General features: G+C 48.5%; 1 protein-coding gene across 1 annotated transcript in view; it reads left to right on the top strand.

Annotated features, from left to right (window-relative positions):
- EPHA1 (EPH receptor A1) overlaps nt 1–24,432 on the top strand; it is a 271,028-nt gene that overhangs the window by 219,916 nt on the left and 26,680 nt on the right. The window contains exons 13-15 of the mRNA XM_085620345.1: nt 86–295; nt 7,234–7,383; nt 10,918–11,111. Coding sequence (XP_085476471.1) covers nt 86–295; nt 7,234–7,383; nt 10,918–11,111 — 554 coding nt within the window. The remainder of the gene's footprint in view (nt 1–85; nt 296–7,233; nt 7,384–10,917; nt 11,112–24,432) is intronic.

The following is a 24,432-nucleotide window of genomic DNA, read 5'->3' on the forward strand; positions in this document are numbered from 1 at the left end:
GTGACGCCAGCCCCTGGTCAGTGCCAAGGCCTCTACCAGTCGTGGAGTTGCCACCTCTGACAATCTGTTTTTTTCGACCCACTAGCAAAATGAAGATAAGTTCAGCTGTATACAGCTGGTGGGGATGCTCCAAGGCATCGCTGCTGGCATGCGGTACCTGTCCGACCGGCACTACGTGCACCGGGACCTGGCCGCCCGCAACATCCTGGTGACCCACAAGCTTCTCTGCAAGGTCTCGGACTTTGGCCTTTCTCGAATCCTGGAGAACGACATTGAAGGCACCTATGAAACCAGAGTAAGGATTCCACGGGGATGGGGATCTCTATAGGCAAGGGTGGATGGGTCACATGGTAGTGCTAAGGTAAAGAGAGCAAGAGGGTGGAATATGCTGGAAAACATGGCACTGCAGCGGCATTAAGGAGGGAGAGCACCAGGCAATGCAGCACACCATGGAGAAAGGTGCTAGGGAACCAGAGCACTGGCAAATTCAAGGAAAGTGCTGAGGCCAAGGAAGGGGCGTGTGCGGCATTGGACGGAGGCTCATCAGAATTTTAAGGAGAGGCCTTCTGAGGTTGGAGTGGGAGAGGCCTCCTGATGTTGGAGTGGGAGAGGCCTCCTGATGTTGGAGTGGGAGAGGCCTCCTGAGGTTGGAGTGGGAGAGGCCTCCTGATGTTGGAGTGGGAGAGGCCTCCTGATGTTGGAGTGGGAGAGGCCTCCCGATGTTGGAGTGGGAGAGGTCTCCTGATGTTGGAGTAGGAGAGGCCTCCTGAAGTTGGAATGGGAGAGGCCTCCTGATGTTGGAGTGGGAGAGGCCTCCCGATGTTGGAGTGGGAAAGGTCTCTTGAGGTTGGAGTGGGAGAGGCCTCCCGATGTTGGAGTGGGAGAGGCCTCCTGATGTTGGAGTGGGAGAGGCCTCCTGATGTTGGAGTGGGAGAGGCCTCCTGATGTTGGAGTGGGAGAGGCCTCCTGATGTTGGAGTGGGAGAGGCCTCCTGAGCTTTGAGTGGGAGAGGCTTCCTGAGCTTGGAGTGGGAGAGGCCTCCTGAGGTTGGAGAGGGAGAGGCCTCCCGATGTTGGAGTGGGAGAGGTCTCCTGATGTTGGAGTGGGAGAGGCCTCCTGATGTTGGAGTGGGAGAGGCCTCTTGAGGTTGGAGTGGGAGAGGCCTCCTGAGGTTGGAGTGGGAGAGGCCTCCTGAGGTTGGAGTGGGAGAGGCCTCCTGAGGTTGGAGTGGGAAAGGTCTCTTGAGGTTGGAGTGGGAGAGGCCTCCCGATGTTGGAGTGGGAGAGGCCTCCTGATGTTGGAGTGGGAGAGGCCTCCTGATGTTGGAGTGGGAGAGGCCTCCTGAGCTTGGAGTGGGAGAGGCCTCCTGAGCTTGGAGTGGGAGAGGCCTCCTGAGGTTGGAGAGGGAGAGGCCTCCCGATGTTGGAGTGGGAGAGGTCTCCTGATGTTGGAGTGGGAGAGGCCTCCTGAGGTTGGAGTGGGAGAGGCCTCCTGAGGTTGGAGTGGGAGAGGCCTCCTGAGGTTGGAGTGGGAGAGGCCTCCTGAATGTTAGAGTGGGAGAGGCCTCCTGATGTTGGAGTGGGAGAGGCCTCCCGATGTTGAAGTGGGAGAGGCCTCCTGATGTTGGAGTGGGAGAGGCCTCCTGATCTTGGAGTGGGAAAGGTCTCTTGAGGTTGGAGTGAAAGAGGCCTCCTGAGCTTGGAGTGGGAGAGGCCTCCTGATGTTGGAGTGAGAAAGGTCTCTTGAGGTTGGAGTGAAAGAGGCCTTCAGAGCTTGGAGTGGGAGAGGCCTCCTGATGGAGTGGGAGAGGCCTCCTGATGTTGGAGTGGGAGAGGCCTCCCGATGTTGGAGTGGGAGAGGCCTCCTGATGTTGGAGTGGGAGAGGCCTCCTGAGGTTGGAGTGGGAGAGGCTTCCTGAGGTTGGAGTGGGAGAGGCTTCCTGAGGTTGGAGTGGGAGAGGCCTCCTAAGGTTGCTTGGATAGTGTATTGTATTGTATTGTATTGTATTGTACTTGCATTTGTATAGCGCTTACTACGCCTGACGAGGCGTTGAAGTGCTTTTTCGGCGAGTAGCGCGCTACTCCGGGACCCATAGAGGATTAGTGTTGAATTAGTATAGTGAAATATGGAAGTAAGTATAAAGTGGTGGATAGGTTAGTCAGTTATTTGGATTCGGAAGGATAGCAGAAGCATAGACGAGGAAAAAAGGTTTATATTTATATAGCGCTTGTTACCCCTGATGGGGTGTTGAAGCACGCTACTCCGTAAACCCATAAAGGATTAGTGGTGAATTAGTATGGTGAAATATGAAAGTAATTTGAGTGGTGGATATTAGTCAGTTATTTGGATTGAGGAGGGTTGGGGAGGGGTGGAAAAGGTAAAAAGTTTTGCATTTTTATAGCGCTTGTAACCCTGTTGGGTTGTTGAAGCTCTTTATTGGCGAGTAGCACACTAATCCGGAACCCATAAAGGATTAGTGGTGAATTAGTATAGTGGAATATTGAATTTGAGAAGTGAACATTTTATTCTGTTATTTTGATTGAAAAGGATGGTGGAGGGACAGGAGAGTGAAGGATTTCATTTTTATAGGTCATAGCAGTAGGAGGAGGCTTTTCGGTGAGTAAAAAGAGGTTGTGGAGGGGAAGAGTCAGAGGGGAGAGTGTAGAAAGGTTTGTTTTGGGGATCAGTATAATAAAAGAGGTGTCAGATGGCGCAAGGAGGGATGGAGTAGGAGAGAGTCTAGAAAGGGTTATTTTGGGGATCATAGTAGTGGTATGGGGTTTGGGATAAAAGAGAGAGTGAATGTAGAGGATATATTGAGAGAAGTATTGGCTGAAAAATAGAATACTGCATTGGAAATGCTAAATTAGAAGAAAGTGATAAATATATAGATCCTTAAGTACATTTAAAGTATATAGATGCATCAAGGAGGTAAGTATATATAGATTAAAGACATTGATGGAGGCACAGGATGAGACATAGGATGGTGCATTGGATTTGCTTTTTCAGGAGAAAAGTAACAGACACACAGATCCAAGTACATGGAAGGTACATAGATGCACAATGGAAGTATGTACATGTAGACCAAAGATGATTTTTTTTTAACATAATTATTTTATATGTTTATACAAAGATAGGTACATATCTATAGTGAAAATAAATGCTTATATACAGAGGGGTATGCTGTAAATTTCTCTTTGCGTACTGTGCTTATGTGGGGAAGAGCCAATTCTTGAGTGGTTTTCTGAAGATAGCGTGGTTGTCGGTGGATCTTATGTTGGGGGGTAAAGAGTTCCATAGTTTGGCTGCTTGAACAGAGAAGGATGTGCCACCCATGTTTTTTTTCTTGTATCTTGGGATTTTGAGGAGAGGTGCCACTCTAGAGCAGAGGTTCCTTTGATGAATGTGTTTGGTGATTTTATTCCTGATGAAGAGCGGTCCCACTCCATGTATTGCTTTGTGGGTGATACAAAGCAGCTTGAACGTGGATCTTCTGGCAACCGGTAACCAATGCAGGGCTTTCAAGGCACGTAAGATGTGGTATCGTGGTTTGATATGCAAGAGTAGTCTGGCAGCCGAGTTCTGAATCCGTTGTAGTCTTTTCATGGTCGTTAAAGGTGATCTGTGGTAGAGGCTATTGGCGTAATCTTGTTTGGACAGAACAAGGGAGATGGACCTTGTGTGGAAATCCCAAATGAGGCAAAATTTGTCGCAGCGTTTTTATAGTGACAAAGCTTGATCTTGCTAGTTTGTCCACTTGGGCATTCATCGACAACTTGGAGTCGATGGTCATTCCGAGGTCTCTTACTTCCTTTGATACTTTAGGCGGTGTTCCCAGTTCATCAGGCCAGGCGGCAAGCGGGTCATAATATTTCCAATCGAATATGAGTTTACCTAAAATAAATGAAAAGAGAAGAGGTGTTTAGCAGAACAGGAACAAGTTGGATTAATTAAACGGTTTGCCCGGGAGAGACTTGTCAGAGTGTGTCTGCTCAAAGTCAGCATACAAAGTTTTGGGGGCTGTTATATACATCTCGTGAGGTACAATAAAGCAATTTTCTACATTCTAAAAAAGTATCTCATTGATAAATCAATGAATGTGGATATCTGATAAGGACACAGATGGCTGTCGAACTCGGAGAGAGCTAGTGTGGACCAGTGTGTATGTATCCAGATGACCTGCATGAGGAGCATGTGATATCTACATATGGTGTGTCTGCTGTGTCCTGATTGGTTGAGTGTTTCTATCTACATGTGGTATGTAGCTTTGTGGTATTTTTGGGAATGTGAGCCTTAGGCCAAACGTTCTTTATTGGAGCCAATTTTCTCAGACCTGTTTGTGTTGCAACTATCTATCTGTGGGATCGATCAGCGCTTTCCCTGGGCGCACGTTTGTCTTTAGGTCAAGAGAGACCCCACCTGTGACTTGATATTCGATACGCATGGGTGTGAGTCGCAGGACCTGCCTAACCACATACCTCTGACGTGGGGTCAATGGGGAGGCCACCTTGGGTCAATCCGAAAGCAATGATAGGAGTTCATTGGAACTTCGGAACATAATTCGGCCTTCACTGGTATCATTTCTATCGACATCCTTAACATTATGCGTACAGTTGTCATAGCGAACATTGACATTGTTCTTACTGGTAGTGACACGGTTAAGTTTGCATAAGTCATAACATACATCAGCATTGTTGTTACTAGTAACAGTATCCTCATTTTAGCATGGATTATGTCATACACTGATATCGTCGTTATTGCCGGTGTCGGCGCTACTGTGCGGGTGCAGGTTACGACATACATTAACATTGCATTGACGGGTACTGGCATGGTCGTGCGAGCAACAGGTTATGGCATACGTTGATATTGCATTTATTGGTATTGCCGTTGTCGGGCCTGCACACATGAAGGCAGCCATTGACATCGTATTCACCCGTTCAAACACCGAGGTTGGAGTCGGATATCAATGTGTGCTGGGGAAGGGCAGTCCTTATGCCAAGAGAAGATGGGAATGAGAGGCAGGCGGCTTAAGGAGGAAAGGAAAGCTCTTGGAGATAAAGGAAATGCCATGAGATGTGGAGGTGCGTAAGAAGGGGATTCCTAAGGTCTGAACAGGACCAGTGCTTAATTTAAGCCGGTGGTTGGCAGTGGGAGCCACCAGGACTCATTTATGAGTACTGGCACTTATTTTCCCTCATCTGATAGAGGGCTCCTGACATGAGCGGCCCCTGGCTCCGGGCAGAGAACTGGCTGCTTTGGACAGGAACCCTTGTGCTTTTTTTTATCTGGCCGTGGGACATCTAACCCCTGCAAGAGAAATCTGTGCAGTACCCGTAGCAGCGCCTCTACCATCTGTTTCACACGGGTCCCATCCCGACCGCTAGGTCTCCCTTCGATCCCCTTAGAGAGTACCAGACCTGGAGCACCCCTCTCTCCGGGAGGACCGGAGTGCCGCCTGAGGGCACGGGTCGCAGGCCTTGTGTACCAGTGCTCATAGTCAATGTCACTCCCCTTTGTAAATATTGTCATGGCTATTTTTTCTACAGGTGCTTCACTGTTGAGGAAAAGATACAATTAAAATTAAAAAAAATAGTTATAAAATGCACAGATGAATTGGCTTCAAGTGCAGCAGTTGAAGGTCTGGGTTTATGAAACACAACTTTGAGTCTCTCTGTGTCGTCTTCCTTATACATTTGTACCCTTTCTGCGTGGTTATGCCACTGTTTGTTTGCTTAACTCCTGCGGTAGAACAAATAATAATTTTAAGAAAAACTTTGACTCTCTCAAATGCACTACTCTGTCCCACCCTGTACCTCTCTCAATATATCCTCTACCCCCACTCTCTGACCCATCTCAAACCCCATTCTACTACTGTATACCCAAAATAACCCTTTCTGGACTCTTCCCCCCTCTGTCCCCCCTTGGCTCAAACCAGACCTCAATTTACTATTGTGACCTCTTAAAACAACTCTCTCTAAATTCTTCCCTCGTGAACCCCTCCTTTGACTCATCCCAAAGCTCATTTTCCTTGACTATGATCTCCGTTGTCCCCTTCTAGTCTCCCCCCTCCTCCATGTCACCCCAAACCTCATCTTACTACTAGGATCTCCCAAATAACTCTTTCTAGACTCTTCCCTCTGCTGCCACTCCATTATCCTACTCAATCCAACTAACAGACTCGCATGTCCTCCACTCAAATTAACTTATATTTCCATATACTAATCCACCACTAATCCTTTTTGTGTTCCGGAGTAGCGTGCTACTTGATGAAAAGTGCTTAGACGCCTCACCAGGGGTGGTAGGGGCTATATATATACAATTACAATTTCCAGAGAGCAAGAGAGGGAAAAACATACAAAGGGAAAAATGGAGGATGGAAAACACGGAAAACCATCCCAAAGTGAGAAAGAGGAGCTTGCAAGTGTAAGATAAAGTGAGCGGGGGGAGGGGGTGTCTGGCAGTGGATTAAAGAGGTGGATTTAAGACTAAGCAGCTCGGCCCGCTGACATTTAATTGTGCCGGCTGCAGGCTTCTGAGCAGAGCTTTGGACACAGCATCATTCTTGCCCATATTAAGCACTGACCAGGACCACTGCATTGCAGGCCTAGTCCTTGGTACGTGGGTGGGGGGCCCATCAGTGGGGTGCCAAGATGGGAGAACCATGAACAACTGGAGCAGGATGTCAGCCTGGTGGCAAAGGCAAAAGCTTAGGATCCAGGTCTGGAAGTCAGGGGGTGCTGAGGAGAAGAGGGCAGTCGAGACAAAGGTTTGAGGCGAGAAGTGGTTGCAGAGAAGGGGGTCATTTACAGTATTAGTAGCAGAATGCAGAGGGGGGGGTGGGATGTGGGACTGGTACCTCATGTGTTAATAGGAGAATGCAGAGGGGGCGGAACTGGTATCTCTTGTGTTAATAGGAGGATGCAGAGGGGGGCGGGACTGGTACCTCATGTGTTAATAGGAGAATGCAGAGGGGGGCGGGACTGGTATCTCATGTGTTAATAGGAGAATGCAGAGGGGGCGGGACTGGTACCTCATGTGTTAATAGGAGAATGCAGGGGGGCGGGACTGGTATCTCGTGTTAATAGGAGAATGCAGGGGGGCGGAGCTGGTATCTCATGTGTTAATAGGAAAATGCAGAGGGTGGTGTGGACTGGTACCTCATGTGTTAATAGGAGAATGCAGAGTGGGTGTGGGACTAGTACCTCATCTGATAAGTTCACTTTTGAATCACAGGGGGGCAAGATCCCCATCCGATGGACGGCCCCGGAAGCGATCGCCCAGCGTATCTTCACCTCCGCCAGTGATGTCTGGAGCTTTGGCATCGTCATGTGGGAGGTTCTCTGCTACGGGGACAAACCCTACGGGGACCTGAGCAACCAGGAGGTAAGGAAGGGGCACAGTTCTGGGGGAGGGGCGAGTTTTTCGCTGACCACTTTCTGAAATGTGGGTAAATGTATCATTCTGTGGCCAGTGTGGAGCAGTCCACTCTCTGGGACCAGGAGGGAAGAAGTGGGTATCCTTTGGGGGGAGGGGCCAGTTTGGAGCAGTCCACTCTCTGAAACTAGGAGGTAAGAATTGTGTAACTTTTGGGGGGAGGGCCCAGTATGGATCAGTCCACTCTCTGGGACCAGGAGGGAAGACGTGGGTATCCTTTGAGGGGAGGGCCCAGTATGGATCAGTCCACTCTCTGGAAGCAGGAGGTAAGAATTGTGTAACTTTTGGGGGGAGGGCCCAGTATGGATCAGTCCACTCTCTGGGACCAGGAGGGAAGAAGTGGGTATCCTTTGGGGGGAGGGGCCAGTTTGGAGCCATCCACTCTCTGAAACTAGGAGGTAAGAATTGTGTAACTTTTGGGGGGAGGGCCCAGTATGGATCAGTCCACTCTCTGGGACCAGGAGGGAAGACGTGGGTATCCTTTGAGGGGAGGGCCCAGTATGGATCAGTCCACTCTCTGGAAGCAGGAGGTAAGAATTGTGTAACTTTTGGGGGGAGGGCCCAGTATGGATCAGTCCACTCTCTGGGACCAGGAGGGAAGAAGTGGGTATCCTTTGGGGGGAGGGGCCAGTTTGGAGCCATCCACTCTCTGAAACTAGGAGGTAAGAATTGTGTAACTTTTGGGGGGAGGGCCCAGTATGGATCAGTCCACTCTCTGGGACCAGGAGGGAAGACGTGGGTATCCTTTGAGGGGAGAGATCAGTATGGAACAGTCCACTCTCTGAAAGCAGGAGGGGAGAATTGGGTATCCTTTGAGGGGAGGGGCCAGTGTGTTTCTGTCAAACCGTGCATATCTGCATAAGGCTGGACAGTGTTTTTCTTGCAGCTATAAGTTAACAGCAGATGGCTTAGGATCACCAAGTGAGGGGGCCTCTTGTGTATTGAACTCCCCTCCCCAGAAAAGGGTTTGGGCGTCTAGTTATCTTTACACCAAGAATCAAGGAAATCTGGGTCATAGACATTCAGGGAAGTGACGTGGTTGGCGCTTCCCCCGCCTTGCGCTGTAATACACCTTCATCTTCAATAGTATCAATGTGCTGGTGAGGGATGTGTCTGTGGAACAGCATCGCCCCTCCCTGGAGTGACTGCAGGGCAAGGAGGAGTGTCTGTGTGGACCTAAGCTCTTAGCAACTCTGCTCTCTGCACTAGGGGCCAGGCGTGTCTCTGGCAGCGGCTCCCCTTGTACCCGGGGACTATTTAGATTTGCAAACCAACAACTGGACTTTCTGGTATTGCTGAGGCCACCACATTCCTGGCGCTAATATAGACTCCCACTGGCCTATCCCGGATCATAATGCTGATGGCCGTCAAATGCCAATTCTATCCCATCCTGATGAGTGTTCGATGACTTTACCCATCTGCATGCATTTCTCTTGATTCAACCAGATAGCCCTAAAGTTACACAAAGCCCTTAATGTAAGGCAACCGCAACCTTACCTCCTCCAACAACGGGGCAGTCTGCAGCAGCCCAGGATACTATGAATAGATGTAAAGCCTCTAAGAGGAGTGAACTGTAGCCACGCAGACTCTGGTGTAACCTATCCACGCAGCGTAGACTCGCCCAAAGAAGGAGACATTGACTAGTACCCCTGCAGGGTAGTTTCACTCCAAGATGCAAGCGTGGACTCTTAACCCAATAACCTGCCACGCCTCTGTGGAGTTATTCACATGCAATGTGCTCACCAAAGAGTACTGAGCTGTGCGGAGAATCAGTGGGAGAGATAGAAGCTGATGCTTGCAAGAGTTCAATCGATCAATCAGGGATTTGTAAAGTGCGGCTCATAACCCGTGAGGGTCTCAAGGCCATGGGGCGAGCCACGATTACTGGCCACGATCAGTGGTGAGTGTTGTGATTTACCCTGGATGTCTCAGTGCCCCAGATGTCACATTTGCGCTGGGCCATTCTAGTTCAATAACTTGGGGCCACATGTACGTAGGTTTTTTTGGTCCACAAACAGCCCGGTTTGCAGAATCCGTCTGTTTGCGACTGGAAAAAAAATGCATTTTCCTATGTACCCAAACCCATTTTGCAATTCGATAACTTATTACCGATTCGCAAAATGGGTTTGCCATTCAGTATTAGGAAGGTACTTGTTACAGGCGTCCCTTCCTAATAGCAACTCCATACAAACAGGATCTTCCTCTTCAACAGCTCCCTCATGCGAACCATCTTTGCAATGAAATTGGGGATTTGTGTTTATTCGCAACACTACGTTTTTCCTGAAGCCAGTCCAAAACCTCTCTCAGATGTATGTCATGTAAAGCCGTGCAGTTGCCTGCAACCAAAATGTCATCCTGAAAACCGACACTATCCTCTACACCCTCCAACACTTTCTCCATCATGCGCTGAAAAGCTGAGGCGGCCGCGGCATGCCCAAACGGCATCCTCCTAAACTGAAATGTCCCAACAGGAGAGACAAACGCCGCGAGTTGTTTACACCCGCTGTCCAATTCCACCTGATGATGCGCCGATGACCAATCAATTTTCGAGAAATACTTGGCACCTGCAAACTTTGACATCGTCAATACGTGGTATGGGATGAGAATCCACCCAAATGTCTTTGTTCAACCTGCACGAATCGATGCGTACTAGAATGTTCCAGTCGGAATCTATAACCACTTTTTACATTCAAACAGGAACATTCTATCACCAGGGAGATCACATCCCTGTGCGTAAGGTCAATGCTAACATACTATCTACCACGAGCACATATGGCCGTTTTTTGTTCACGAGATTCAGATTGGATTTACGGCACTTTCTGCTAGCTCTTCCCCTGGGCAGGAATAGGGGACAGACACTTGCACCCTGGCTGCGACAGCACGTCTCCACAGAACACCTTCACGTTACAATGTTTCGCAACTTGTATGTAGTCCCAAGGAAGGCTTCTATTAATCTGATACTAAAACAGGAAACTTTTCTCAAGTACATCTTGCTCTAACGTCCCTACAACTACTCCCGGGAGACATCCTTTTTAATGTAGTTAGCTTTTTGAAAGCCATTATGAGAATGAGAAACAGTTGTGATTAGTTGATCTATATGTCTAGAGGTGTTCGTACTTTTTTAATCTAGCGTATGTTTCTATAAATATCTGCTGTACATTTATACTATATTTTATGAATGTCATGATTGTTGTATTTGTTTGTAATGCGCTTATTATTACGCTACCTGCATTATGCATACTTATATGATTGCTCACTTCTGTTGGTTTGTGGTGATGTCACTTCCTGTCAGTGACCTGTAGACTGCTCACTTCTGTTGGTCTGTGGTGATGTCACTTCCTGTCAGTGACCTGTAGACTGCTCACTTCTGTTGCTTTGTGGTGATGCTCATTTCTTGTCACATTGGGTAAGGACGGTTGTTGTGACTCCTGTCTGCTGAGACCTTTCCTCCCCACCGGCCTGACTCCTCTTCATCCTTGACAGGTGATGAAGAGCATCGAGGATGGGTACCGCCTGCCCCCTCCTGTGGACGCCCCCTCCATCTTGTACGATCTGATGAAGAGGTGCTGGGCCCGAGACCGGACCAGGAGGCCCAAGTTCCGTGAAATCCAGACCGAGCTGGACCATCTTGTGGCCAACCCGCACTGTCTGCGGAACATTGCAGACTTTGACCCCAGGTACCTGTGAGTGTGAACATGAGTGGGGCAGAGGCGTTTCTCAGAGTGAAAGGGCTGCCCCCCTCCTAGTCCCTGTGAAAGCCTTGCACCAGCACTGCCTGTGGAACATTGAAGGTTGCCAGAGTAACTTGTGAGGGATTGCTGGCGCGAGGACGGAACCTACGCCTAATCAGTGCCACGTCTGAGTAACATACGAGGGATGGCTGATGCTTGGACTGAGTAATATACGAGGGATGGCTGATGCTTGGACTTCACCTAGGCCAGAGGCACTGGACTGTTCTAGGCCCTTGGGAGTGTGTGTGGGACTTTGAAGGAAGAAGAGGAGACAGATGGACTGTTCTAGGCCCTTAAGAGTGTGTGTGGGACTTTACAGGGGTAAGAGGAGACAGCTGGACTGTTCTAGACACTTAAGAGTGTGCGTGGGACTTTGAAGGAAGAAGAGGAGACAGCTGGACTGTTCTAGACCTTTAAGAGTGTGCGTGGGACTTTACAGGGATAAGAGGAGACAGCTGGACTGTTATAGACCCTTAAGAATGTGCGTGGGACTTTGAAGGAAGAAAAGGAGACAGATGGACTGTTCTAGACCCTTAAGAGTGTGTGTGGGACTTTGAAGGAAGAAGAAGAGACCGATGGACTGTTCTAGACCCTTAAGAGTGTGTGTGGGACTTTGAAGGAAGAAGAGGAGACACCTGGACTGTTCTAGACCCTTAAGAGTGTGCGTGGGACTTTGAAGGAAGAAGAGGAGACAGCTGGACTGTTCTAGACCCTTAAGAGTGTGTATGGGACTTTGAAGGAAGAAGAGGAGACACCTGGACTGTTCTAGACCCTTAAGAGTGTGTGTGGGACTTTGAAGGAAGAAGAAGAGACAGATGGACTGCTCTAGACCCTTAAGAGTGTGCGTGGGACTTTGAAGGAAGAAGAGGAGACAGCTGGACTGTTCTAGACCCTTAAGAGTGTGTGTGGGCCTTTGAAGGAAGAAGAGGAGACCGCTGTACTGTTCTAGACCCTTAAGAGTGTGTGTGGGACTTTGAAGGAAGAAGAGGAGACACCTGGACTGTTCTAGACCCTTAAGAGTGTGTGTGGGACTTTGAAGGAAGAGGAGGAGACAGCTGGACTGTTCTAGACCATTAAGAGTGTGGGGGGACTTTGAAGGAAGAAGAGGAGACAGATGGGCTGTTCTAGACCCATAAGAGTGTGCGTGGGACTTTGAAGGAAGAAGAGGAGACAGATGGGCTGTTCTAGACCCATAAGAGAGTGTGTGGGACTTTGAAGGAAGAAGAGGAGACAGCTGGACTGTTCTAGACCATTAAGAGTGTGGGGGGACTTTGAAGGAAGAAGAGGAGACAGATGGGCTGTTCTAGACCCATAAGAGAGTGTGTGGGACTTTGAAGGAAGAAGAGGAGACAGCTGGACTGTTCTAGACCATTAAGAGTGTGGGGGGACTTTGAAGGAAGAAGAGGAGACAGCTGGACTGTTCTAGACCCTTAAGAGTGTGCGTGGGACTTTGAAGGAAGAAGAGGAGACAGCTGGACTGTTCTAGACCCTTAAGAGTGTGTGTGGGACTTTGAAGGAAGAAGAAGAGACAGATGGACTGTTCTAGACCCTTAAGAGTGTGCGTGGGACTTTGAAGGAAGAAGAGGAGACAGATGGGCTGTTCTAGACCCATAAGAGAGTGTGTGGGACTTTGAAGGAAGAAGAGGAGACAGCTGGACTGTTCTAGACCATTAAGAGTGTGGGGGGACTTTGAAGGAAGAAGAGGAGACAGATGGGCTGTTCTAGACCCATAAGAGAGTGTGTGGGACTTTGAAGGAAGAAGAGGAGACAGCTGGACTGTTCTAGACCATTAAGAGTGTGGGGGGACTTTGAAGGAAGAAGAGGAGACAGCTGGACTGTTCTAGACCCTTAAGAGTGTGCGTGGGACTTTGAAGGAAGAAGAGGAGACAGCTGGACTGTTCTAGACCCTTAAGAGTGTTTGTGGGACTTTGAAGGAAAAAGAAGAGACAGATGGACTGTTCTAGACCCTTAAGAGTGTGTGTGGGACTTTGAAGGAAGAAGAGGAGACAGCTGGACTGTTCTAGACCCTTAAGAGTGTGCGTGGGACTTTGAAGGAAGAAGAGGAGACAGCTGGACTGTTCTAGACCCTTAAGAGTGTGTGTGGGACTTTGAAGGAAGAAGAGGAGACCGCTGTACTGTTCTAGACCCTTAAGAGTGTGTGTGGGACTTTGAAGGAAGAAGAGGAGACACCTGGACTGTTCTAGACCCTTAAGAGTGTGTGTGGGACTTTGAAGGAAGAAGAGGAGACAGATGGGCTGTTCTAGACCCATAAGAGAGTGTGTGGGACTTTGAAGGAAGAAGAGGAGACAGCTGGACTGTTCTAGACCATTAAGAGTGTGGGGGGACTTTGAAGGAAGAAGAGGAGACAGATGGGCTGTTCTAGACCCATAAGAGAGTGTGTGGGACTTTGAAGGAAGAAGAGGAGACAGCTGGACTGTTCTAGACCATTAAGAGTGTGGGGGGACTTTGAAGGAAGAAGAGGAGACAGCTGGACTGTTCTAGACCCTTAAGAGTGTGCGTGGGACTTTGATGGAAGAAGAGGAGACAGCTGGACTGTTCTAGACCCTTAAGAGTGTGTGTGGGACTTTGAAGGAAGAAGAAGAGACAGATGGACTGTTCTAGACCCTTAAGAGTGTGTGTGGGACTTTGAAGGAAGAAGAGGAGACAGCTGGACTGTTCTAGACCCTTAATAGTGTGTGTGGGACTTTGAAGGAAGAAGAGGAGACCGCTGTACTGTTCTAGACCCTTAAGAGTGTGTGTGGGACTTTGAAGGAAGAAGAGGAGACACCTGGACTGTTCTAGACCCTTAAGAGTGTGTGTGGGACTTTGAAGGAAGAAGAGGAGACAGCTGGACTGTTCTAGACCATTAAGAGTGTGGGGGGACTTTGAAGGAAGAAGAGGAGACAGATGGGCTGTTCTAGACCCATAAGAGAGTGTGTGGGACTTTGAAGGAAGAAGAGGAGACAGATGGACTGTTCTAGACCCTTAAGAGTGTGTGTGGGACTTTGAAGGAAGAAGAAGAGACAGATGGGCTGTTCTAGACCCTTAAGAGTGTGTATGGGACTTTGAAGGAAGAAGAGGAGACACCTGGACTGTTCTAGACCCTTAAGAGTGTGTGTGGGACTTTGAAGGAAGAAGAAGAGACAGATGGACTGCTCTAGACCCTTAAGAGTGTGCGTGGGACTTTGAAGGAAGAAGAGGAGACAGCTGGACTGTTCTAGACCCTTAAGAGTGTGTGTGGGCCTTTGAAGGAAGAAGAGGAGACCGCTGTACTGTTCTAGACCCTTAAGAGTGTGTGTGGGACTTTGAAGGAAGAAGAGGAGACACCTGGACTGTTCTAGACCCTTAAGAGTGTGTGTGGGACTTTGAAGGAAGAGGAGGAGACAGCTGGACTGTTCTAGACCATTAAGAGTGTGGGGGGACTTTGAAGGAAGAAGAGGAGACAGATGGGCTGTTCTAGACCCATAAGAGTGTGCGTGGGACTTTGAAGGAAGAAGAGGAGACAGATGGGCTGTTCTAGACCCATAAGAGAGTGTGTGGGACTTTGAAGGAAGAAGAGGAGACAGCTGGACTGTTCTAGACCATTAAGAGTGTGGGGGGACTTTGAAGGAAGAAGAGGAGACAGATGGGCTGTTCTAGACCCATAAGAGAGTGTGTGGGACTTTGAAGGAAGAAGAGGAGACAGCTGGACTGTTCTAGACCATTAAGAGTGTGGGGGGACTTTGAAGGAAGAAGAGGAGACAGCTGGACTGTTCTAGACCCTTAAGAGTGTGCGTGGGACTTTGAAGGAAGAAGAGGAGACAGCTGGACTGTTCTAGACCCTTAAGAGTGTGTGTGGGACTTTGAAGGAAGAAGAAGAGACAGATGGACTGTTCTAGACCCTTAAGAGTGTGCGTGGGACTTTGAAGGAAGAAGAGGAGACAGATGGGCTGTTCTAGACCCATAAGAGAGTGTGTGGGACTTTGAAGGAAGAAGAGGAGACAGCTGGACTGTTCTAGACCATTAAGAGTGTGGGGGGACTTTGAAGGAAGAAGAGGAGACAGATGGGCTGTTCTAGACCCATAAGAGAGTGTGTGGGACTTTGAAGGAAGAAGAGGAGACAGCTGGACTGTTCTAGACCATTAAGAGTGTGGGGGGACTTTGAAGGAAGAAGAGGAGACAGCTGGACTGTTCTAGACCCTTAAGAGTGTGCGTGGGACTTTGAAGGAAGAAGAGGAGACAGCTGGACTGTTCTAGACCCTTAAGAGTGTGTGTGGGACTTTGAAGGAAAAAGAAGAGACAGATGGACTGTTCTAGACCCTTAAGAGTGTGTGTGGGACTTTGAAGGAAGAAGAGGAGACAGCTGGACTGTTCTAGACCCTTAAGAGTGTGCGTGGGACTTTGAAGGAAGAAGAGGAGACAGCTGGACTGTTCTAGACCCTTAAGAGTGTGTGTGGGACTTTGAAGGAAGAAGAGGAGACCGCTGTACTGTTCTAGACCCTTAAGAGTGTGTGTGGGACTTTGAAGGAAGAAGAGGAGACACCTGGACTGTTCTAGACCCTTAAGAGTGTGTGTGGGACTTTGAAGGAAGAAGAGGAGACAGATGGGCTGTTCTAGACCCATAAGAGAGTATGTGGGACTTTGAAGGAAGAAGAGGAGACAGCTGGACTGTTCTAGACCATTAAGAGTGTGGGGGGACTTTGAAGGAAGAAGAGGAGACAGATGGGCTGTTCTAGACCCATAAGAGAGTGTGTGGGACTTTGAAGGAAGAAGAGGAGACAGCTGGACTGTTCTAGACCATTAAGAGTGTGGGGGGACTTTGAAGGAAGAAGAGGAGACAGCTGGACTGTTCTAGACCCTTAAGAGTGTGCGTGGGACTTTGATGGAAGAAGAGGAGACAGCTGGACTGTTCTAGACCCTTAATAGTGTGTGTGGGACTTTGAAGGAAGAAGAGGAGACCGCCGTACTGTTCTAGACCCTTAAGAGTGTGTGTGGGACTTTGAAGGAAGAAGAGGAGACACCTGGACTGTTCTAGACCCTTAAGAGTGTGTGTGGGACTTTGAAGGAAGAAGAGGAGACAGCTGGACTGTTCTAGACCATTAAGAGTGTGGGGGGACTTTGAAGGAAGAAGAGGAGACAGATGGGCTGTTCTAGACCCATAAGAGAGTGTGTGGGACTTTGAAGGAAGACGAGGAGACCGCTGGACTGTTCTAGACCATTAAGAGTGTGGGGGGACTTTGAAGGAAGAAGAGGAGACAGATGGGCTGTTCTAGACCCTTAAGAGAGTGTGTGGGACTTTGAAGGAAGAAGAGGAGACAGATGGACTGTTCTAGACCCTTAAGAGTGTGTGTGGGACTTTGAAGGAAGAAGAAGAGACAGATGGGCTATTCTAGACCTTTAAGAGTGTGTGCGGGACTTTGAAGGAAGAAGAGGAGACACCTGGACTGTTCTAGACCCTTAAGAGTGTGCGTGGGACTTTGAAGGAAGAAGAGGAGACATCTGGACTGTTCTAGACCCTTAAGAGTGTGGGGGACTTTGAAGGAAGAAGAGGAGACAGATGGGCTGTTCTAGACCCTTAAGAGAGTGTGTGGGACTTTGAAGGAAGAAGAGGAGACAGCTGGACTGTTCTAGACCCTTAAGAGTGTGTGTAGGACTTTGAAGGAAGAAGAGGAGACACCTGGACTGTTCTGGACCCTTAAGAGTGTGTGTGGGACTTTGAAGGAAGAAGAGGAGACAGATGGACTGTTCTAGACCCTTAAGAGTGTGTGTGGGACTTTGAAGGAAGAAGAAGAGACAGATGGGCTGTTCTAGACCCTTAAGAGTGTGTGTGGGACTATGAAGGAAGAAGAGGAGACAGATGGGCTGTTCTAGACCCTTAAGAGTGTGTGTGGGACTTTGAAGGAAGAAGAGGAGACAGATGGGCTGTTCTAGACCCTTAAGAGTGTGTGTGGGACTGTGAAGGAAGAAGAGGAGATAGCTGGACTGTTCTAGACCCTTAAGAGTGTGTGTGGGACTGTGAAGGAAGAAGAGGAGACAGCTGGACTGTTCTAGACCATTAAGAGTGTGTGTGGGACTTTGAAGGAAGAAGAGGAGACAGATGGGCTGTTCTAGACCCTTAAGAGTGTGTGTGGGACTGTGAAGGAAGAAGAGGAGACAGATGGGCTGTTCTAGACCCTTAAGAGTGTGTGTGGGACTTTGAAGGAAGAAGAGGAGACAGATGGGCTGTTCTAGACCCTTAAGAGTGTGTGTGGGACTGTGAAGGAAGAAGAGGAGACAGCTGGACTGTTCTAGACCATTAAGAGTGTGCGTGGGACTTTGAAGGAAGAAGAGGAGACAGATGGACTGTTCTAGACCCTTAAGAGTGTGGGGGGACTTTGAAGGAAGAAGAGGAGACACCTGGACTGTTCTAGACCCTTAAGAGTGTGTGTGGGACTTTGAAGGAAGAAGAAGAGACAGATGGGCTGTTCTAGACCCTTAAGAGTGTGTGTGGGACTATGAAGGAAGAAGAGGAGACAGATGGGCTGTTCTAGACCCTTAAGAGTGTGTGTGGGACTTTGAAGGAAGAAGAGGAGACAGATGGGCTGTTCTAGACCCTTAAGAGTGTGTGTGGGACTGTGAAGGAAGAAGAGGAGATAGCTGGACTGTTCTAGACCCTTAAGAGTGTGTGTGGGACTTTGAAGGAAGAAGAGGAGACAGATGGGCTGTTCTAGACCCTTAAGAGTGTGTGTGGGACTGTGAAGGAAGAAGAGGAGACAGCTGGACTGTTCTAGACCATTAAGAGTGTGCGTGGGACTTTGAAGGAAGAAGAGGAGACAGATGGACTGTTCTAGACCCTTAAGAGTGTGGGGGGACTTTGAAGGAAGAAGAGGAGACACCTGGACTGTTCTAGACCCTTAAGAGTGTGTGTGGGACTTTGAAGGAAGAAGAGGAGACAGATGGGCTGTTCTAGACCCTTAAGAGTGTGTGTGGGACTGTGAAGGAAGAAGAGGAGACAGCTGGACTGTTCTAGACCATTAAGAGTGTGTGTGGGACTTTGAAGGAAGAAGAGGAGACAGATGGGCTGTTCTAGACCATTAAGAGTGTGCGTGGGACTTTGAAGGAAGAAGAGGAGACAGATGGGCTGTTCTAGACCCTTAAGAGTGTGTGTGGGACTGTGAAGGAAGAAGAGGAGATAGCTGGACTGTTCTAGACCCTTAAGAGTGTGTGTGGGACTGTGAAGGAAGAAGAGGAGACAGCTGGACTGTTCTAGACCATTAAGAGTGTGTGTGGGACTTTGAAGGAAGAAGAGGAGACAGATGGGCTGTTCTAGACCCTTAAGAGTGTGTGTGGGACTGTGAAGGAAGAAGAGGAGACAGATGGGCTGTTCTAGACCCTTAAGAGTGTTTGTGGGACTTTGAAGGAAGAAGAGGAGACAGATGGGCTGTTCTAGACCCTTAAGAGTGTGTGTGGGACTGTGAAGGAAGAAGAGGAGACAGCTGGACTGTTCTAGACCATTAAGAGTGTGCGTGGGACTTTGAAGGAAGAAGAGGAGACAGATGGACTGTTCTAGACCCTTAAGAGTGTGGGGGGACTTTGAAGGAAGAAGAGGAGACAGCTGGACTGTTCTAGACCCTTAAGAGTGTGCGTGGGACTTTGAAGGAAGAAGAGGAGACAGCTGGACTGTTCTAGACCCTTAAGAGTGTGTGTGGGACTTTGAAGGAAGAAGAAGAGACAGATGGACTGTTCTAGACCCTTAAGAGTGTGCGTGGGACTTTGAAGGAAGAAGAGGAGACAGATGGGCTGTTCTAGACCCATAAGAGAGTGTGTGGGACTTTGAAGGAAGAAGAGGAGACAGCTGGACTGTTCTAGACCATTAAGAGTGTGGGGGGACTTTGAAGGAAGAAGAGGAGACAGATGGGCTGTTCTAGACCCATAAGAGAGTGTGTGGGACTTTGAAGGAAGAAGAGGAGACAGCTGGACTGTTCTAGACCATTAAGAGTGTGGGGGGACTTTGAAGGAAGAAGAGGAGACAGCTGGACTGTTCTAGACCCTTAAGAGTGTGCGTGGGACTTTGAAGGAAGAAGAGGAGACAGCTGGACTGTTCTAGACCCTTAAGAGTGTGTGTGGGACTTTGAAGGAAAAAGAAGAGACAGATGGACTGTTCTAGACCCTTAAGAGTGTGTGTGGGACTTTGAAGGAAGAAGAGGAGACAGCTGGACTGTTCTAGACCCTTAAGAGTGTGCGTGGGACTTTGAAGGAAGAAGAGGAGACAGCTGGACTGTTCTAGACCCTTAAGAGTGTGTGTGGGACTTTGAAGGAAGAAGAGGAGACCGCTGTACTGTTCTAGACCCTTAAGAGTGTGTGTGGGACTTTGAAGGAAGAAGAGGAGACACCTGGACTGTTCTAGACCCTTAAGAGTGTGTGTGGGACTTTGAAGGAAGAAGAGGAGACAGATGGGCTGTTCTAGACCCATAAGAGAGTATGTGGGACTTTGAAGGAAGAAGAGGAGACAGCTGGACTGTTCTAGACCATTAAGAGTGTGGGGGGACTTTGAAGGAAGAAGAGGAGACAGATGGGCTGTTCTAGACCATTAAGAGTGTGGGGGGACTTTGAAGGAAGAAGAGGAGACACCTGGACTGTTCTAGACCCTTAAGAGTGTGTGTGGGACTTTGAAGGAAGAAGAGGAGACAGCTGGACTGTTCTAGACCATTAAGAGTGTGGGGGGACTTTGAAGGAAGAAGAGGAGACAGATGGGCTGTTCTAGACCCATAAGAGAGTGTGTGGGACTTTGAAGGAAGACGAGGAGACCGCTGGACTGTTCTAGACCATTAAGAGTGTGGGGGGACTTTGAAGGAAGAAGAGGAGACAGATGGGCTGTTCTAGACCCTTAAGAGAGTGTGTGGGACTTTGAAGGAAGAAGAGGAGACAGATGGACTGTTCTAGACCCTTAAGAGTGTGTGTGGGACTTTGAAGGAAGAAGAAGAGACAGATGGGCTATTCTAGACCTTTAAGAGTGTGTGCGGGACTTTGAAGGAAGAAGAGGAGACACCTGGACTGTTCTAGACCCTTAAGAGTGTGCGTGGGACTTTGAAGGAAGAAGAGGAGACATCTGGACTGTTCTAGACCCTTAAGAGTGTGGGGGACTTTGAAGGAAGAAGAGGAGACAGATGGGCTGTTCTAGACCCTTAAGAGAGTGTGTGGGACTTTGAAGGAAGAAGAGGAGACAGCTGGACTGTTCTAGACCCTTAAGAGTGTGTGTAGGACTTTGAAGGAAGAAGAGGAGACACCTGGACTGTTCTGGACCCTTAAGAGTGTGTGTGGGACTTTGAAGGAAGAAGAGGAGACAGATGGACTGTTCTAGACCCTTAAGAGTGTGTGTGGGACTTTGAAGGAAGAAGAAGAGACAGATGGGCTGTTCTAGACCCTTAAGAGTGTGTGTGGGACTATGAAGGAAGAAGAGGAGACAGATGGGCTGTTCTAGACCCTTAAGAGTGTGTGTGGGACTTTGAAGGAAGAAGAGGAGACAGATGGGCTGTTCTAGACCCTTAAGAGTGTGTGTGGGACTGTGAAGGAAGAAGAGGAGATAGCTGGACTGTTCTAGACCCTTAAGAGTGTGTGTGGGACTGTGAAGGAAGAAGAGGAGACAGCTGGACTGTTCTAGACCATTAAGAGTGTGTGTGGGACTTTGAAGGAAGAAGAGGAGACAGATGGGCTGTTCTAGACCCTTAAGAGTGTGTGTGGGACTGTGAAGGAAGAAGAGGAGACAGATGGGCTGTTCTAGACCCTTAAGAGTGTGTGTGGGACTTTGAAGGAAGAAGAGGAGACAGATGGGCTGTTCTAGACCCTTAAGAGTGTGTGTGGGACTGTGAAGGAAGAAGAGGAGACAGCTGGACTGTTCTAGACCATTAAGAGTGTGCGTGGGACTTTGAAGGAAGAAGAGGAGACAGATGGGCTGTTCTAGACCCTTAAGAGTGTGTGTGGGACTGTGAAGGAAGAAGAGGAGACAGCTGGACTGTTCTAGACCATTAAGAGTGTGCGTGGGACTTTGAAGGAAGAAGAGGAGACAGCTGGGAGTGTGTGTGGGACTTTGCAGAGGGGGAATAGGAAACAGATGGACTGTTCTAGGCCCTTGGGAGAGTGTGTGGGTGTTGGAAAGTGGGTTATTGGTAGGGGCAAATGTGGGTCTGCCACTGGCAATATGGCCACTAACACATGATAGGACTCAGCATAGGTCTTAGAAAATTATTCCCATGCTCAACCCTTGGTAACGTGGCTGCTAGCAGACAGGCTTAACTTCAAAGACAGGTATGTAAAGCATTCAAAAACACAATTTCAGTAAATAATTAAGACACAACACAAAATAAAAATCCAACACCAATTTATAAAAATAGGTAATATTTTCATCTTTTAAATGACACAAAAACGAAACAAAACACTGTAGGAAACCAGAGATATGAATTTTGACAGATTAGTCACTTTCTAGTGCTTAGAAACCAACAGTGCCCTTTTAGTCATTTCGTTTTCTCTGGCAGGGACACACCTTTAGAAATTGTTCTGGAGAATTTCTCACCACTCTTTTGTGCCGCCTTCTCCAGCAGGCGGGTCCAGTTAGAACTCCGTCCTGAAGTTCTGCTTGCGGGTCCCAAAGTTTCCAACACACAGTCCAACGTTCTGGAATCTCCAAGAGGGTCCTTGAAAGTGTGAGACTTCAATTCCGCAATCCACTTGAACAAAACCCTTACAAATCCACTGGTACTCCAGGCTGGGGATTCTTTGTGGGGTTGTCCAGGTGAGCTCTCTTAACCTGTAGCTTGCAGGGAGTCCACTCTTTAGTCCTTTTGAAGCAGGTTTGATCCACAGGTCTGTAGTTTCCAATGGTGCAAAAAGACACAAACTCAGTCCTGACCTTTGGAAATGCACTTCAAAATCTGCAGCGCAGACAGACCCTTCTGATTCTCTTTAGTTTCAAGCAGCAGATCTACAGGGCTCTGCCCCTCTCAGATACTTATTCCTAGTTCTCTGGGTCAAGCAGGAGGTCACTTCTGACCAATGGGAGCAGGGTAACTCCTTAAAGTTATGACCACATCCTGTAGAGTGTGGCATTATTTTGTCCCAGTGCATCAAATCTTCCAAATTCATAATGGCTGATTTTCCAGCAAGGAGGTAAGAGCTGGCTAAACACACCCCTAGGATGGCTAATTTACTTAGACTCTCCCCCCTGCATCTGCTCATAACTTCCTTAATCCTATCATCTGCCTGAGGTGGTAAGTTCAGAACCGTAAATGACACTGGTCTCTGCTCTCCTCTTTGAAGACCATGGTTTACTACGACTCCCTCCCCCGGCCTGGCATTCCTATGGAACAGCACTGCCCTCCCATCAGAGCTGGTTAACCCCAGGGGCTCTTTATCACCTCTACAAGGCAGCCTGGCTAATCCACTTATCTGGGGCAGGCCACTGGAAGGATGAATTTGGACTTACAAACAAGAAAGTCTTATAACTCCTTTTATGTACACTTCAGGAGAAATTCAACAATATATTATTGTTGGATTTAATATTATAATTCTGGGAAGTCTTTGAATAGCATTTCTAGCCCTCTCCTCTCAAGAGTTATTAATCAATAACTTCCTACCATGTTAAACTACGTAACGGGATTTGCAATGGGAAAAATGACTTGGGACATTTTTCCAGCACCAGGACTTACAAAAACATATTTTAGAAGTACTTGTCTTATTTCTACAGGAACCCCACCCCATGGGACAACTAGGGAACACTTTAGGGGTCCTGAATCTATAGAAATATTGCAGATCCCTCTTCCCCAGTGCTCCTAGTGTCAAAGACGAATTTGAGCAGCACTTTACCACAATGTGGGGAGTGAAAGGTGAAATTTCACTTTACCCAGGCATATAAAAACTCATTTTATAAGGGTGTACCTTATATATAACTGACCCCCCACCCCTGGGATACCTAGGGGAGACACTGGGGGTCCCTAATATGCCAAAACATTGTAGGTTATCCATTTTTAAGTGCCCCAAACACCAAAGTCAAGTTTAGGCACCATTTACGTTTTTAAAGCAGTCCTGGCACCCGGTGCTGCTTTTAAACTGACCTCAGGCTTCAGCAGTGCGCACATGCAAGTGCAGAAAAATCTGCTGGCCTCTAAACTGCCATGCCCCAGGGTACTGGAGACTTCTAGGTAGTTTCAATCCCCTGCCCTATTATGTACTAGGGGCTTATGGGGTAGGTCGTACCAATCACCAGGGTACCCCACCATACCATTGTGTACCCTAGTGTATGTTAGGTGTTTTAACTGTATTCTAATGTGTTTCTTTCAGCTCAGCACTGGCCCTGGGCCTGGTTAGGCAGAGACCAGGGTCAGTCAGAGTCTGTTACTACCATCAGTCAGCAAAAAGTTGGGGGGTGCCCAGGGCACAGGATGACTTTGCAACAGCGGGACTTTACAGGGGGAAGAGGAGACAGATGGACTGTTCTAGACCCTTAAGAGTGTGTGTGGGATTTTGAAGGAAGAAGAGGAGACAGATGGACTTAGGTGGGAGAAGAAGAGACAGCTGGACTGTGCTAGGCCCTTGGGAGTGTGTGTGGGACTTTGAAGGAAGAAGAGGAGACAGATGGACTTAGGTGGGAGAAGAAGAGACAGCTGGACTGTTCTAGGCCCTTGGAGGTGTGCGTGGAACTTTGCTGGGAGAAGATTGAGACAGGTGGACTTTGGTGGGAGAGGAAGAGACAGCTGGACTGTTCTAGGCCCTTGGGAGAGTGGGCAGGAGTTTGCAGGGGGGAAGAGGAGACAGATGGACTGTTCTAGGCCCTTGGGGGTGTGCGTGGAACTTTGCTGGGAGAAGATTGAGACAGGTGTACTTTGGTGGGAGAGGAAGAGACAGCTGACTGTTCTAGGCCCTTGGGAGAGTGGGCAGGAGTTTGCAGGGGGGGAGAGGAGACAGATGGGCTGTTCTATGCCCTTGGGGGTGTGCGTGGAACTTTGCTGGGAGAAGATTGAGACAGGTGTACTTTGGTGGGAGAGGAAGAGACAGATGGGCTGTTCTAGGCCCTTGGGAGAGTGGGTAGGAGTTTGCAGGGGGGGAGAGGAGACAGATGGGCTGTTCTATGCCCTTGGGGTGTGCGTGGGACTTTGCAGGGAGGGCACTTTAACACTAAGGTAATTCAGGCAGGACATAACTATGGCAGGAATGAAGGACGAAGAAGATAGTAACAGTAGTCACTGGGGTTGCTATTGCACCCCCTGTTGCATGATGCATGCATCTTATTGTTTTAGTGCTAATGTTTTTTTCCATT

The sequence above is a fragment of the Triturus cristatus genome, chromosome 7 (genome assembly GCF_964204655.1).
Source record: "Triturus cristatus chromosome 7, aTriCri1.1, whole genome shotgun sequence".
NCBI classification, from domain to species: Eukaryota; Metazoa; Chordata; class Amphibia; order Caudata; family Salamandridae; genus Triturus; species Triturus cristatus.